This window comes from Astatotilapia calliptera, chromosome 23 (assembly GCF_900246225.1).
Source record: "Astatotilapia calliptera chromosome 23, fAstCal1.2, whole genome shotgun sequence".
In the NCBI taxonomy this organism is placed as follows: Eukaryota; Metazoa; Chordata; class Actinopteri; order Cichliformes; family Cichlidae; genus Astatotilapia; species Astatotilapia calliptera.
In genome coordinates, this window is record NC_039323.1 from 32,709,364 (window position 1) to 32,723,464 (window position 14,101).

General features: G+C 40.1%; 1 protein-coding gene across 1 annotated transcript; it reads right to left on the bottom strand.

Annotated features, from left to right (window-relative positions):
- Positions 1-6,629: 6,629 nt before the first annotated feature.
- Positions 6,630-12,722, bottom strand: clic5a (chloride intracellular channel 5a). The gene is made up of 6 exons (XM_026159762.1): positions 12,466-12,722; positions 9,892-10,001; positions 7,465-7,590; positions 7,278-7,384; positions 7,032-7,195; positions 6,630-6,938 (listed from the first exon to the last, which is right to left on the bottom strand). The coding sequence occupies exons 1-6, from the start codon at positions 12,520-12,522 to the stop codon at positions 6,774-6,776; spliced, it is 729 nt and encodes a 242-aa protein (XP_026015547.1). The 5' UTR covers positions 12,523-12,722; the 3' UTR covers positions 6,630-6,773.
- Positions 12,723-14,101: the final 1,379 nt, after the last annotated feature.

The window sequence follows — 14,101 nt, forward strand, 5'->3', positions numbered from 1 at the left end:
TGCTCTTCACTCTTAATGCACGGCCAAATCCTCTAAAACCCTTTAAAGATGTCACAAGTGGCAAAATGTCCCCCCTTCCTCTCATTAAAGCTCCAGCAGTGACATTTATGTTGACAGACAGGTAAAACCAGATTCTCTGGACCATGGTGCACTACTTTTATAATTCCAGGTTTGACAAAACAGGGGAGGGTTATGAATCAGCAGAGCTTACACCAGCCCTTTCACCACCTGTAAAGAAGTGACTGCACTGTGGGAAAGAACCAGTTCAGAGAGGAAATAGCAAAAAAGCTGATAATATAATATGAAAATGTCATTTAATACAATTGGAAATTAGGGATCGCAAAATTCTGGGCCAATACTAATACAACGAAACAACATAACAATATGACCAACAGCCCATGCCAATTTTCTTTTTCTTTTTTCTATTTTCAGTTTTATTATTGCCGCATTTGTTCCGAGGAAAGGAGATAAGAGACTAGAGAAAGTTGATGAGCTCAGTGACTGGTAAATAACAATTAGCAATGCAAAGTGGCCCCGACCTTTGTAGCCATTGAACTATGCAACAAAGTGCAACAAAGAAATTTATAGACAAGGTTTCTATTAGCACGGTGGTTAGCACTGTTGCCGCACAGCAAGAAGGTCCTGAGTTCAATTCTACCATCAGGCCGGGGTCTTTCTGTGTGGAGTTTGCATGTTCTCTCCGTGTTTGCGTGGGTTCTCTCCGGGTACTCCGGCTTCCTCCCACCGTCCAAAGACATGCAGCTTGTGAGGATAGGTTAATTGGATAATCCAAATTGCCACTAGGTGTGAGTGTGAATGGTTGTCTGTCCCTGTGTGTTAGCCCTGCGACAGACTGGCAACCTGTCCAGGGTGTACCCCGCCTTTCGCCCTATGACAGCTGGGATAGGCTCCAGCGACCCTGAAAAGGATAAGCGGAAGCGAATGGATGGATGGTTTCTATTATTTACAAATAATAATAATTGCTATCGCCATCTGGTGGCCTTCAAATACAATTCAGGCTTAAGGCACTTCCATGCTGGCTTTATTTTTCCAACCTGGAAGTTAGGTCCATCTTTCATACCGTGTTTGTGATTAACTGATGTCAGTCAACCACAGAGCCATCAACCAATATGAATATATGCAGGGTATATTGGTGCAACCTACTACAAATGTATTGCTTTCAAGTCTTACTGAAATATATGGAAATACTTCAATTTTGTCTATTGACAGCTTAACTGAACATTGACCGATGTCAGTCAAAAGGGCCACAAGCAGCCAAAAACGATCCTGGATATTGGTACATCCCTGTTGTAAATCCAATCACTTTCAGAGATCTCTGGCTTTTACCATACTGATTTTTTTAGCTCAGCGATCAGTAGCCAGAAAGCTGGCACACAGCAGAAACACAGGTGTGTTTGTCCTAAGAGAAACAGGAGCCTTTTAATCACAGAAAAGCCAAGTGTTCTATTTTCCCTGTGTGGTTTCCATCATCACCACAGTGCCTCAATCCCTCCATCTTCAGTCCCTCCTTCCTCACCCCTCTGCTGCTTCTGCTGGCTCTCCACTGGAGCCCACCAGAGCACACCCTCCCCTCACACTTGCACACACGCACTCTCCAACGATTTCTTGCCAGTGAAGCATGCCACTGAAGCAAAGCTCCTTTTCCTCAGGATTTATAATCCCAAAGGCTCCAGCAGCAAAAAAAAGCAACTCAAAGAGCTCTTTATAAAGCCAGAGGGCAGTCAGTGGCTCACCTCTGGATGGACACTACTCCCAGCATTAGCTCACAGCGTACAGTCGAGATCATAAGCAGGAAGGAGGTGAGGTTTTGCTGGGTCGCGTCTAATAATACAGGATTTCCTCCCATTCTGGGGGGAAACCGCCAAACTTTTACCACCACACATGTTTAAAGACATCTTTACATCTTTTGTGTAGACAATACAATCACATTTGGGGCCTGCATGATAATAAAGCAGGATGCATTTCATATGATCAAATCAGTGTGTCATAACCTGATTACATGAGGCTACTAATGGGTGCACGCTGAAATGAGTGGCCTGCTCTGGCGAGCTGAGTGCTTGAGCAATGAGCACACAAAGAATCTCTCACTCTCTGTATGTCCTTGTTACCAGGTATGACCAGCTTTGCCTGCCCTGGTATTTTTTCCAGGCATTTCCTTTCATTTTCAAACACCGGTCCTTTTCCGGGCAGCTGATCAAAAACGCAGGTTCTTCCAGAGAAAACGCCGGGGGGGCCCACGGGGCAAGAATTAACACGATTAACTTCCACAGCCTGCTATATCAGCCTGTGTCACCAAAACGCAACATCACCTCGGAGCAGACGCGTCTCCCTCGCTCGTGTCTAACAAGCTGGAATGCCTGGTTACTGTTTCACCGAGTTAAGAAAGTGCTCTTAAAAAACACGAGGAAGTGCAACACAGTGCGAGAAGAACAAGGTCGTCTGTCAGCCACACACCGCGGAATGTTAACGACTCACCTTTGTCCGGTTAACAGCTCCGTGGAGTGAATCAACACGGAGCTCTCCTGGTGAAGTGCAGACAGCTGCTCCGAGGCTGCTTAAATAAACTGTCCTTGACCGAGACATGTTACAATGACCTGAGAGTTGGGCTTTTTGTTATTCCTGAACAGCCTGTTCTCCGTAGTGATGCCATTCGGGCAAAAAGAGCAGCCATCGCCGCCTTCACTGTAACACCGCGTTACTGTAGTTTTAGTTATAAGCTAGCTAAACCGGCAGTGTAATAACAATGGGACCCCCTGCTCGCTGCGGCGATTAACGTCCTGACTCCCCAACTGGCTCGAAAAATCAGCTAGCGTTCACGTTAGCTATTCAGCTCTGTTACCCACCACTGGGCTCGCCTTTTACACATCCAGCTGCCTTTCGTGCCAGCTATCAGGCTATCCTAGCTTTGCTTTGGAATAGGGAGATGCCTAGCTGTCTAGCTTCCTAGCTACGACCACCACACATTTCACAACAAAACAGCCGCAATGACAAGTCGCCCACTCCCGAGCACACAAGGCAAAACACTGCGCCTCTTCTTCCAGCGATATAACCCTAACTACGGGGGGCAGAAAGCGAGCCCCGAAGCCGTTGCTGTGGGGAAAGACGGGTCTCACCTTTGCAGTGGTTTCTGTCGGCAGCCCGCCGTGATGCTACGAGATGGTTTTAAGGCTTGAGACCCCACATTGAGCGTGCGGAGACGTCGTTATGTTGAATATACCAGAGAGATTCTGGGCACAGCGCACGAGCCTCTGTGTTCGCTCTGCCCACTTGCAAGGCGAATAAGCGCTCAGGGGCCGTCCGCGTGTTACCAGTCCGCAGAAAAACGCACATAACCATAAAACTGTATCGCTACTATTAATACTGCTGCTAATAATAATACTACTGCTAATATGCTAATAATACTTATACTAATACCATCACCACCGCTACTACTACTAATAATAATAGTAATAATAATTATTATTATTATTATATTACGTATAATACAGAGAAGGATCTATAGTGAACAAAATGTCAATACACATCAATGCTGCTTTTTATCTATCTTTTCTGATAGTGATTAGCACAACAGATGATCTGGCTTCAAAGAAACATGATATGATTTTATACCACAATTATCTTTTTTGTTTGTTTTTAATGACATTTATGACAGGTGGCAATTCCCTTTAAATGTGACTGTTTAACAGAAAGAAGACACCTATATTAAGACGGTCCCTAACTGCATGCTCCTTTGCTTTATATACGCTCTGTTACAGAGCAATAAAACTTTGTGTTTGCTGCCATCTGCTGGCTGGTAGATGCCACAGACTGTTCATATCTGGACTGTAAAGCACTCAGTCATCATTACTGTCAATTGCTGCTCCTTCACGGTCCTTTTTGCACATCTGTCCTGCTGTTACATATACAGTGCATTTTCTCATTCAACTGGGATCATACCTTCGAGCAGATACTGATATCAGAATTCAGGAAATTTAAATTTAAAAAATACTGCAATGCAAATAAATTACACTTTTAACTGACCCATGAAAACAGAGAATTTTGATCTAAAGCTTGCGAGAAAGCTGTATTCATCACCTCCAGAGAAAGGCATTTTCAGCCTGAGTGGAAATAAAGTGGGTGGTTGTGCTGTCGTGGAATATGACGAAATGTATTTCCATAAACAAATCAGAGAAAACCTGTTTTGTGTTTTACTGGGAACGTCAGTGCTGTCAATTGTTCACTGATCTTTTGTATGACTAGACCGCAGCATGCGTGATGAAACAGTTTCCAGTGAAAAACCACGAGCCCCAAGGTCAGCCTCTGAGAAAATAGATTTAATATTCAAATAAGCAAGACAGACTACACAGTGGCTTGCAATCATCAGAGAGAAGACAAATATAGTAGTTGATCATTTACAGACATATGAAGTTTAGGTTTTTTTCCCAGCAGCTCTACAGAGATGACATGAAAAATTCACATTCCTATCATATTCAAACATGCATAAATTACTGTACAGACATAGAGCCGAAGGCTGAGGTGACTTGATTCTCACTAAGGCACCCGTGATTAAATCCTCTACCATCAGTGTGCATAAAAGAACTAGCTAAATTTGGTTTATTTAGGTGGTTACTGTCATGTATGATCTTTTTATTACAGGCTGATTTCCCAGACTGAGAGCATTGTTGTTTGTTAATTAGAAAAAGAAAGTTATTGTTGAAAACAAGACTGTAACCTATTAAAAAAGGGCTACAGAGTAAGTATTTGCTGTAAACTACAGTGTGAGGCAATATAACAAGAAAACTATATTAACAAAAGAAAAACAAAGATTTGTAACTTTTTAAGAAAATCTGTCTTGTACTCTGTATATAACTGATCAAATAAATGGTTAATTGCCTTGTTAGAAAAAGGAAGGCCATCACAGCGCTGACGCTGCACCAGTAAAAGACAAACTGCTTTGGCTGAGACACGTTTTTAGCAGTGCTTTCCTCAAACACTCAGGAAAACTGGAAAACACAAAATCATATCAAAATCAACAGGGGAAAAAAAAGAAACAAACAAACAGAACAGTTAGATTAACCAATATCCAAGACATTTATGACACTAAAAATATGATTTTAATTAGTAAGGAGATAATACTTTAGTAGAAATTGGGATAAACACATCTTAACCTCCTAACACTCACTGGCTGTTTGGGGATCTGTCGAGTGCAAATTTTTACAAAAATTTTTCCTACACTTTTGACACCTTGGTTTGAATGACTGTTAACATCAACTTTAGAGCATCGTTAGCTGAAGCAACATAGGCAATTATGCTAAATGTGTGTGTGTGTTGCTTAGGCAGCTATGCTGCCAAATGTTGCATCTATGAGCAGGGGCGCCTCCAGAATTTTTTTTCCGTAGGGGTGGCCACTAAAAATATTGGGGTGGCACACCAAAAACCGAACTTACGTTTTGTTATGCTGTTGTCAAATATAGGTTACTTGAAAAATATTGTGCGGGGTGGGAGTCACAACAGGAAATACGAATGACAAATATTATATATGCCGGAATAAAAGTTAATGTTTCACCTTATTGTATTATTGTATGGTCTTCCTTTCTCTTGACACCACCGCCCCCCCCCCCCCCTTCTCAGTGGCCCCCTCTCGGAGGCGCCCCTGTCTATGAGCCTTGAAGAAAAAGCTAGCCAATTAGCAAATTAAGGCTAACTTGGCAAAAGTTAAAGCAAAAAACAACAAATACAACAGTTTCTTTATTTTTTTTTATTATTCTATTATTATTATTTTATTATTATTTGTTTATTTACCCAAGAAAGGCTAAAAGAATGACCAATATATGCAGAGAATCTGACCCATGTAAACCATAAAAGAATACTGGGACGGTTTTGTGATTTAAAAGGTTTCCCAGCTGTGAAACTATCTGCCTATCGGTAGTTTTTAATATGTTTAATATGAAGTTGTAAAAGTAAAATTGAGTATGCGAGGTGTCAGCTATTGCTACTTATTTAATTATTAGTGTTTATTAACACATAATGTTTCTAGAGGCTAATGATGTAATGTTGCTTGGTACAATACCACCACAAAACTATCTGTACAAAGCAAAGCAGTCCTTCCTTGCACTTGACTACGAATAGTAGGGTGTGTTATATTTGCATGACCTGTAAACAAAAAGGGATTTGTTTTTTTTTTATTTGCGCTAAATTTAACGGAATGTTTTTTGTTTGTTTGTCTTTCTTTTTTAAATTTTTTTTGCTGGCATTTGATTTTAATGCTACAGTTTTTTCCTACTTGTAAATTTTCGCTTTGATCATTGTGTTTGAATGTAGTGTGAACTACACTCCCCAGGCAATTTTACTTAGTTCACCTGCTGTCAGTTCATTAATCACCGATGACTGGACAGTTGTTGCTTAAGGCAGGGATTTACTATACTAAACACTGAGCTGCAAACTTCATACATTTTTCCTCATTGAATCTTTTTTGAAAAATGATTGCAATGTAATCATTATGAAACTATTTTCAGCCTCTTTAGTTTGCAAGCATCGTTTGATGCGTCAGACATCTGCTGCTACACAGTACCATTACAAACACTATTCATGATTTTTAGCACCTTCTCTGAAACATCACACCAGTGTGCTACAGTTAAACATATTTACTATATTACTATTACAAGTGACACACACTGTGCCAAAAGTGTATGTAATGGTTTTCAAAAAAAGAAGCGATTTATTAGAAATTTCTCAATAAAAGATAAAAAGGTTCTTGGGTGCTTGTGATGCATTCATTTCCCCAGCCTCCTGGCGACATCCTTATAGGCTAGCTCGATTTCCACATCAGCTGCACAGGTGTTGATGAATTCGTCCTGTTTGTAAGCATTTCCGAGGTACCGCCACAAACCTTTGAACTCTGACGGGATCTCATAGTTTCTGTATTTCTTTGCAACCACCTGTAAAAGCGCAAGTTATTTCGACACTGCTAAAAGCCAAAGTTAAATGATTAAAGTAGCTGAAGATAAAGAAACCACTCCGGCGGAGGCTACCTTAACGACATGAAGCTTTGGTAGAAGGTTGCAGTCAGCAAGTGTCAGTTCATTTCCGTCCAGGAACTTGCGGGTGGATTCTCCCTCATCTGCCTCATCAGGGAGAGGACTAATCAGGTACTCGTCCAGCTTAGCCAGGGCCTTGTTTAGATTGGCCTCTAAAGCTAAAACACACAGGAAGCATTACCATAGGATTTTAAAAGACGACAAACCCAATTACAGACATATTGGGTGCTGCATGCTCACCTCGATTTTTATCCGGTTTTGTGTTTTTGACAAAAGCTGAAAATCTGGCAAATATGTCATTTCCTGCTGTGTTGGATTCACGATTCTTTGCTGCAAGTTTGGGGTACCTGAAAAAGCAGCAGAACATTGTTTCGGGTTGTTACCTGGCCTATTTACCAATCTCTTTTTGTCTGTGTGTGAGACCTACTTCGGTGGAGCCAGCTTTCCCTCCAGGAATTCCTCTATTTTGTTGACATCAGAGTAAACTTCCCCTTCGAAAGTGAGGAAGGGCGGGTGTGTCCCAGGAGCCAGGTTGTGAAGATCAGCTGGTTTCCTGATTAGAGTGGAATCATTTTTACACCCTCTTCAATAAATATGTCAAATATGTAATAACACTGATAATGTAGTAATGAGGCTCTTAAAACTTAATTGCGACCCTCAGAGATTTTGTTTATTACCGTCATGTATATCTCAGAGCAGCACTTGGAGCCAGAGCGTAATTAAATAGACCTCTGAAAGCCATTTTTTAACTTTTGTCGATAAAAGAAAATGTTAATTAGGTTTGTGTAATACTGCAACAATATCAAACATTTTTTTTTTTGTTTTTCTTATTTAACAATGTTTGTTTTATGGCTGTTTCGAGTCACAGAACTAGGAACTATTCTCAAAGACTGCTTAAAGAAATTCCAATAAAGCTTATAAAAGAATGTTAAAAAGATAGTCATACAATATACAATGTAATACATTTCGTAGTATGTTTACACGTTTCAATAAAACGCTACATCTAAGCTGTGTCCAAATTCAGAGGCTGCATCCTCCTTAGGACCCGGCTTTTGCGGTCTACGTGGGTCGGGTCCTCCGAAGGCCGTGTAGGCTGGAAGTGAGCAGCTGTGAAATGGGACGGTCTAGCCTTCAGATTTGCATCACCGCTGTCTCTGTGGAGTTTAATAAACTCAGCCGCCTGCTCCTTGCTATCTAAAATATAACAGGACACTGCCGTAAATTCTCGACCATCTCACACTTCTGTTTAATCAGTTTTTCTGTTTAACGTTTTTTCAGCTGTGTAGAAACTATAACTTTAATCTCAGCCAAACTGATTTACTCACAAACAAATAAAACACTGAAAAAAGCCAAACAATAACTGTTTAAGTTATCTAAGTGACTTAGGCTACGTCCACAGATACACGGATATTTTTGAAAACGGAGATTTTCCGTTTTCATTTTAAAAAATAATCCTGTCCACACGTAAAGGCAGAAATGAAGGAAAACACTGCTATGAACATGCCAAAGCAGCAGGGGGCGCTAGATTCCTAACCGTGCAGAAATGTTGGCCAATCAGAAGTCTAGAAGCCTCGGTGGGAAAAAGTAAACAAAGCTGGGGCGTAGAAGCAGAACAGAGTCCTATGTGTGGAGGGACAGTAACTGTGTGTATATGTAAGCATTCAAACACTGCAGAGAGTAGAATTAACAGTAACAGTATTGTAGAAATTCATTTCATCGAAACAATAACGTGGCGCACAGTGTGACGTCAAAAAAGGCGCACACCTTTGACGCTGCGTTTCTTCCGTTTTTCTCGTCCACACGTAAATGCAAAAACGGAGTTTTAGAAAATATCCACCCTGGCTGGCGTTTTTAGAAATCTCCGTTTTCAGTGACTGAAAACGCCGTTTACGTGTGGACGAAAGGTGCAAACGCATAGAAAAATCTGCGTTTTCAAAAATACCAGGGTACGTGTGGACGTAGCCTCAGTTTTCAGTGACCAAAAACGCCGTTTATGTCTGGACGAAAGGTGCAAACACATAGAAAAATCTGTGTTTTCAAACGTGTGGACGTAGCCTTATATATCATGTTTAACCTGAGTAACGAAAGACCGCAGGCGGTATGAAAACAATGTGCCTGGAGTCCGGTGTTCTTGCTGGCTAGCTATCGAGCTGGGAAACAAATGTCTCCGAAAACATCGGAGCACTTTTGGAAATATGTGATACCTTGATAAACCGAACAGATATTTGAAGTTTACGCAGCTACGTTCTCGCCTGAAAATATCGTAAAAGTTTATTTTGTGACTCAGAAAGAGTAATAAGAGTAAAACTAAGTATTGTTGGAAACTGGAATTGGCTGGGCCACGCTATGAATTCTGGGATAGGTTGGGCCACGAAGGATACACCCGACCTCTGCTTCAAATCTGGGAAGAAGGAGGACCATTTGGAAGAGTCTATGAATTTGGACACCCAAATCACCAATTGTTGTTGAATTGTGCTATATAAATAAACTTGCCTTGCCTTACTTTAACAAAGAGCAAAACAGACAGAATTCCTGTTCCTACAACTGTGCAGCTGAAAATACAGATCTAAACGTAATACTAATATTGTGACAAAGCTTTATTTGCATTACATTGTGTATCTATTAATTAATTAATTTATTTATTTATTTTTACAAGTAACGCAACCAAGAGAAGAATTTATATGAATTTTGGGGCTCAAATAAAAACAGGCACAAAAAACCCCAACCCAAACAACAAAAAACACCAGTTGAGATATTTTATATACTTTATAATATGTAAATGGCTTGATTGTGAACTGTAACTTGACAGCACAACACTGTGTTATCATTTAACACAATAACATTTAGTTATTACCTCTTTAGGTCAACAGTGGTGACGTTGAAGACAACACCTTTCAACCACAGGATCATGAAGAGGCGCTGGGAGAAAGGACAGTTTCCAATGCTCTCGCCATCACTCCCAGCCTGTAATATAGTTTAGAGCTGAGTACAAAACAGAATGTGCATTTGTAATACATAGAGATGAATGCTGACTTACTCTTCTTTTAATGCATGCAAGAATCCACTGACAGACACATTTACACACATACACTGATTCACACACTTGCACACAATGCATGCAGTCCCGATGAGCTATCAATTAATCAGCTCACTGGCACAGTGAAAGACAAAGAATCAGTGCTTTATAGTGTGAAGCGGGGGTTTTGCAGTTGGGCTTGTGTGTATATTATCAAAATAGAAAGTGTGTATGTTTGTGTACATGTGTTCTTCAGTGTGTGCGTGAATGCAAAGCTGCAACAGGACACTGTAACGAGACACCAGGTCTAACATGAATAATCCACGCTGCTTCCATTACATGCTTCACTGCCTGTTTGGACTTCTGGTCCCTACCTACTGCAGCAGTGTGTATCAAATCATACAACAGCGGTCACTGTCGAGCCGAGGAAACACTCATACTTCACCTAAAATATTTTTCAATCTTATTTTAAGACAAGAAAACCCATTTTAGCCAAAAATGTACTGTATAAAGCTTATAGTGTTTCAAGAATTTTCTCATTGCTGTTGCCATCCATTCAGGTACAGTACATAAGACACTGAAGCGCTGAATGTTGCATAATATATACATTTTAATCAGTTGGAATGTGAAGAACCTGACTTATATGCCACTTAAATCATATTTGCATGTGATTTGTGGTAATTGGTAATTAAATGCTCACTGCATCTACTGTATACAGTAAGCTACCATTGTTTCCGATTCACTTCTCCAATCCAACCTCTTCTTCTATCAAAACCAGCAAGAAAGTAACAAAAAGCAGGATTCTCTTCCTGCCCTTGTTGATTGCTGCAGCTAGCAAAGGGAAAGTTCACTGACCAGTCTGTAGACTTGCCTAACTGTGACTTTAGTGGTAAATTTCTCAGCGGCTGCAGAGAACACTCACAGCCAGTTAGGGAATACTCTTTTTTTCCCCTCACGACTGGTGGTTGCCAGGTGGGTCTTTTTCAACTGATCCTTTAGCAGCACCACGACTGACAATAAAAATGATTAACGCCAAGTGGTCAATCGTCACAGTTCTGCAAAACCTCAATTTAAAAAAAAAAAAAAAAAAAAAAAAAAAAAAAAATATATATATATATATATATACATATATATATATATATATATATATATATATATATATATATATATAAAATTATTATTTTTTAAATCCACTAACAGTCTCAAAACAAGCTAAAAGTTAAACCAGATAGCTTAAAGTTTACTAGTTAGCCAGTCAGTTCATTTTAGCATAAAGACCAGAAATAAGGAAAACAGTTTGTCTGGATCTGTTAGAGACTCAGTTTGGATAGAGACTAATCAAACAAAATTAAGAAACAATGACACTCGGTTAATTCAAACAAATGAAATGAATATGTTAATTTGTGGACTCTAGAGATGATGAGAGATGTGCTAGCTTACATGGCTAGCTAATGTCTCCTTTTTTCTATTATTCTTAACTCGGCATATATGTTCAAGTGTTCACAAAAATAGAATAAAGGAATAAAAAACAGTAAAGTAACACAATGAAAACTACTTGAAAGGTTATACATTCATGTTATGGTCTCATTTCAGAAAGGAAATGAATGTTCTCTTTACAGATATGTCAGTAACTTGTAAAGTGGGAGGAATTTGCCTTAGAGTCATCTCATCATCACTAGTGATGACTCTTATTCTGAAGAATAGAAAAACAGACTTTTTGGAAAAAAAATACTAAAATATTTTTATTTCTGTTAGGTAGAATCAAATTCATGAACAGTTTAATAATTCATAATTTCCTTGACTGCTGATTGTGAGGACTGTAAAATGTAAATATTCTGATTGGTTACTTTTAGAGTTATGGTTAGGGTTTGTAGTCGTCAACAACTTTGATCTCAGTTGGTTAAAGGGTTTCTGGCTGAAAGTGTATTACTTAGTATACCTAGCAAGGATACATGTTATGCATTAGCGTATTACGCCACATGCCAACAGATATTGTGGCTTAACCTTCAGCTATTAAAAGCTGCTGCTCTCAATACTGAAAGGACCCCAGTAATAATTCAGTGGGAGAGAGCAAGAGAGAGATTGTTTGTGCACGTGGGTGTCAGGTTAACACACGGAAAATCAGCACGCTACAACAACAACAACATGGCATGCACACGCTTGAAGAAGCCGCTAACCCCCCACCTTACCAAACACTATTCCAAACACTCGCTATTTAGGTGATAATAATGTGTGCATACTGAACTTAAATGTTACTTGTCATACAAAAAACAAAAAACATTATCAACAGCATGCAAACAAATGTGCAGCAACATTAGATTCAGAAGTGAGACAAGAAATGATCGAATATTAGTTTGATGTTAGTCAAATGTTGATGTACTCACACCAAAATGCACACATTTAGACCCCCACCTTGACAAACAGCTCAATATCAGGGTCTTTGTCCTCCTCGGTGGCAGTATCCGTCATGGTCAAGAAAGACTGGCTTTGTTTGCGTGTTTTATTTCCACAGTGCAGTTGTATTTGTTTGTGTGTATATGTTAGTGAGCCAGCTCAGTTTTCAGCAGATTCTCCTCCGGGTCCATTCGGTAAAGTCAGCTCAGTCCCACAGCAGCTCTGTCAGAGTGTCAGCTGAGGATGAGTGACGAAGAGAGAGAGAGGGGAAGAAGGTGGAGGGGGTGGTGTGTGTGTTTGTAAGGGGCTCAGTTTTCTACCTGAGTTCTTAGCCGTGGGGGCGTGACATTGCTGAGCAAAAATAACCCCTCTGTGGAGGGGTGGGGGTGTTAGTGAAAGTACTAATACAGTAAGTAGGGAAAGAGCAGAGCAAGGGTGCCCTGGCCCCTCGCACCTCTTACAGTTTTGATGGACAACAGCTGGGTGATTCTGAATCACCACGAGTCATCGTTACCATCTCAGACTTGTGGTGACTCAGACATCACCACCCATAGGTCTCATGGTGTCTGTGTCAGCATGGCAGCAAGGTGATGTCAAACATTCAGAGAGCTTCTCACACAGTGCATGGTTTGTTTTGCACCCTATATCAGTGCTGTTCATCCCTGTGACCAAGATGTTTTAAAGGGGATCAGGAACAAGAAACATGATAACTAAATACAGTGTACAAAGTTGATGTAGAAAACATTAGGCATAATTGTATTTTTTGCCCTGTGATATAACCCTTTAATACAGATGATATTACATTATAGTGGGACTGCACACAAGCTTAAACTTCTATTCCAGTTCAGTTCATTTATGTAGTGCCGAATGACAACACCAGTTGCATCAGTGCACTTTATATTGTAAGGTAAAGATCTTACCATAATAGAAAGAAAACCACAACAATCAGATGACTCCCCCCCCCCCATGAGCAACTTGGCAACAGTGGGAAGGAAAAACTCCATTTTAGCAGGAAGTCCAGGCCTCGAGGGCTGGTGTCCTGCAGGTTTTATCTGAGCAATCTGAGCAATGGGACTAGAAGGGAGGTGACCGAGAACCTGGTAATCATTTTGACAAAGCTCCAGGGTTTCTGGGTGGAGATAGGAGAAACTTTCTAGGAGGACAGCCATATCTGCTGGACTAATCAGGCCTGATGGCAGATGGTGAGACTTCTTGGTAAAAGGCACATGATAGCCCGCCTAGAGTTTGTCAAAAGACACCTAAAGGACTGTAATAGAAAAGACTGAACTCTTTGGACTAAATGCCAAAAGTCTTGTCTGGAGGAAACAAGGCACTGCTCATAACCTGGCCATTACCATCCCTAAAGTGAAGCATAGTGGTGCTATGGGGATATTTTTAGGCAGCAGTGTAAAATGAAAAACATACAAAAAAATTATTTCTCATTTGATATGTCTATAGAACTAAGAAGTGCAACCTGAATAACACCAGATGTATATTTTATCCAATTTAAGGCATTTTTACAATAATAGTTTTTGGCATATTTCAGATTTTATTTTCAAACTACCGGTAAATTATTTTTACATTCAAAACTTTTGTCACACTAGTGTATCCTGTTTTGAACATTTTGCATAAGTGGCAACCCTGTAAGGAGTTG

Bases quoted from the DNA above. Each gene is read 5' to 3' on its own strand.
- clic5a (XM_026159762.1), bottom strand. From the start codon at position 12,522: ATGACGGATACTGCCACCGAGGAGGACAAAGACCCTGATATTGAGCTG. The intron at 7,591-9,891 runs GTAATAACTAAA...CACTCTAATCAG, and splicing joins ACCACTGTTGACCTAAAGAG to GAAACCAGCTGATCTTCACA. The intron at 7,385-7,464 runs GTAGGTCTCACA...CTGCTTTTTCAG, and splicing joins GGAAAGCTGGCTCCACCGAA to GTACCCCAAACTTGCAGCAA.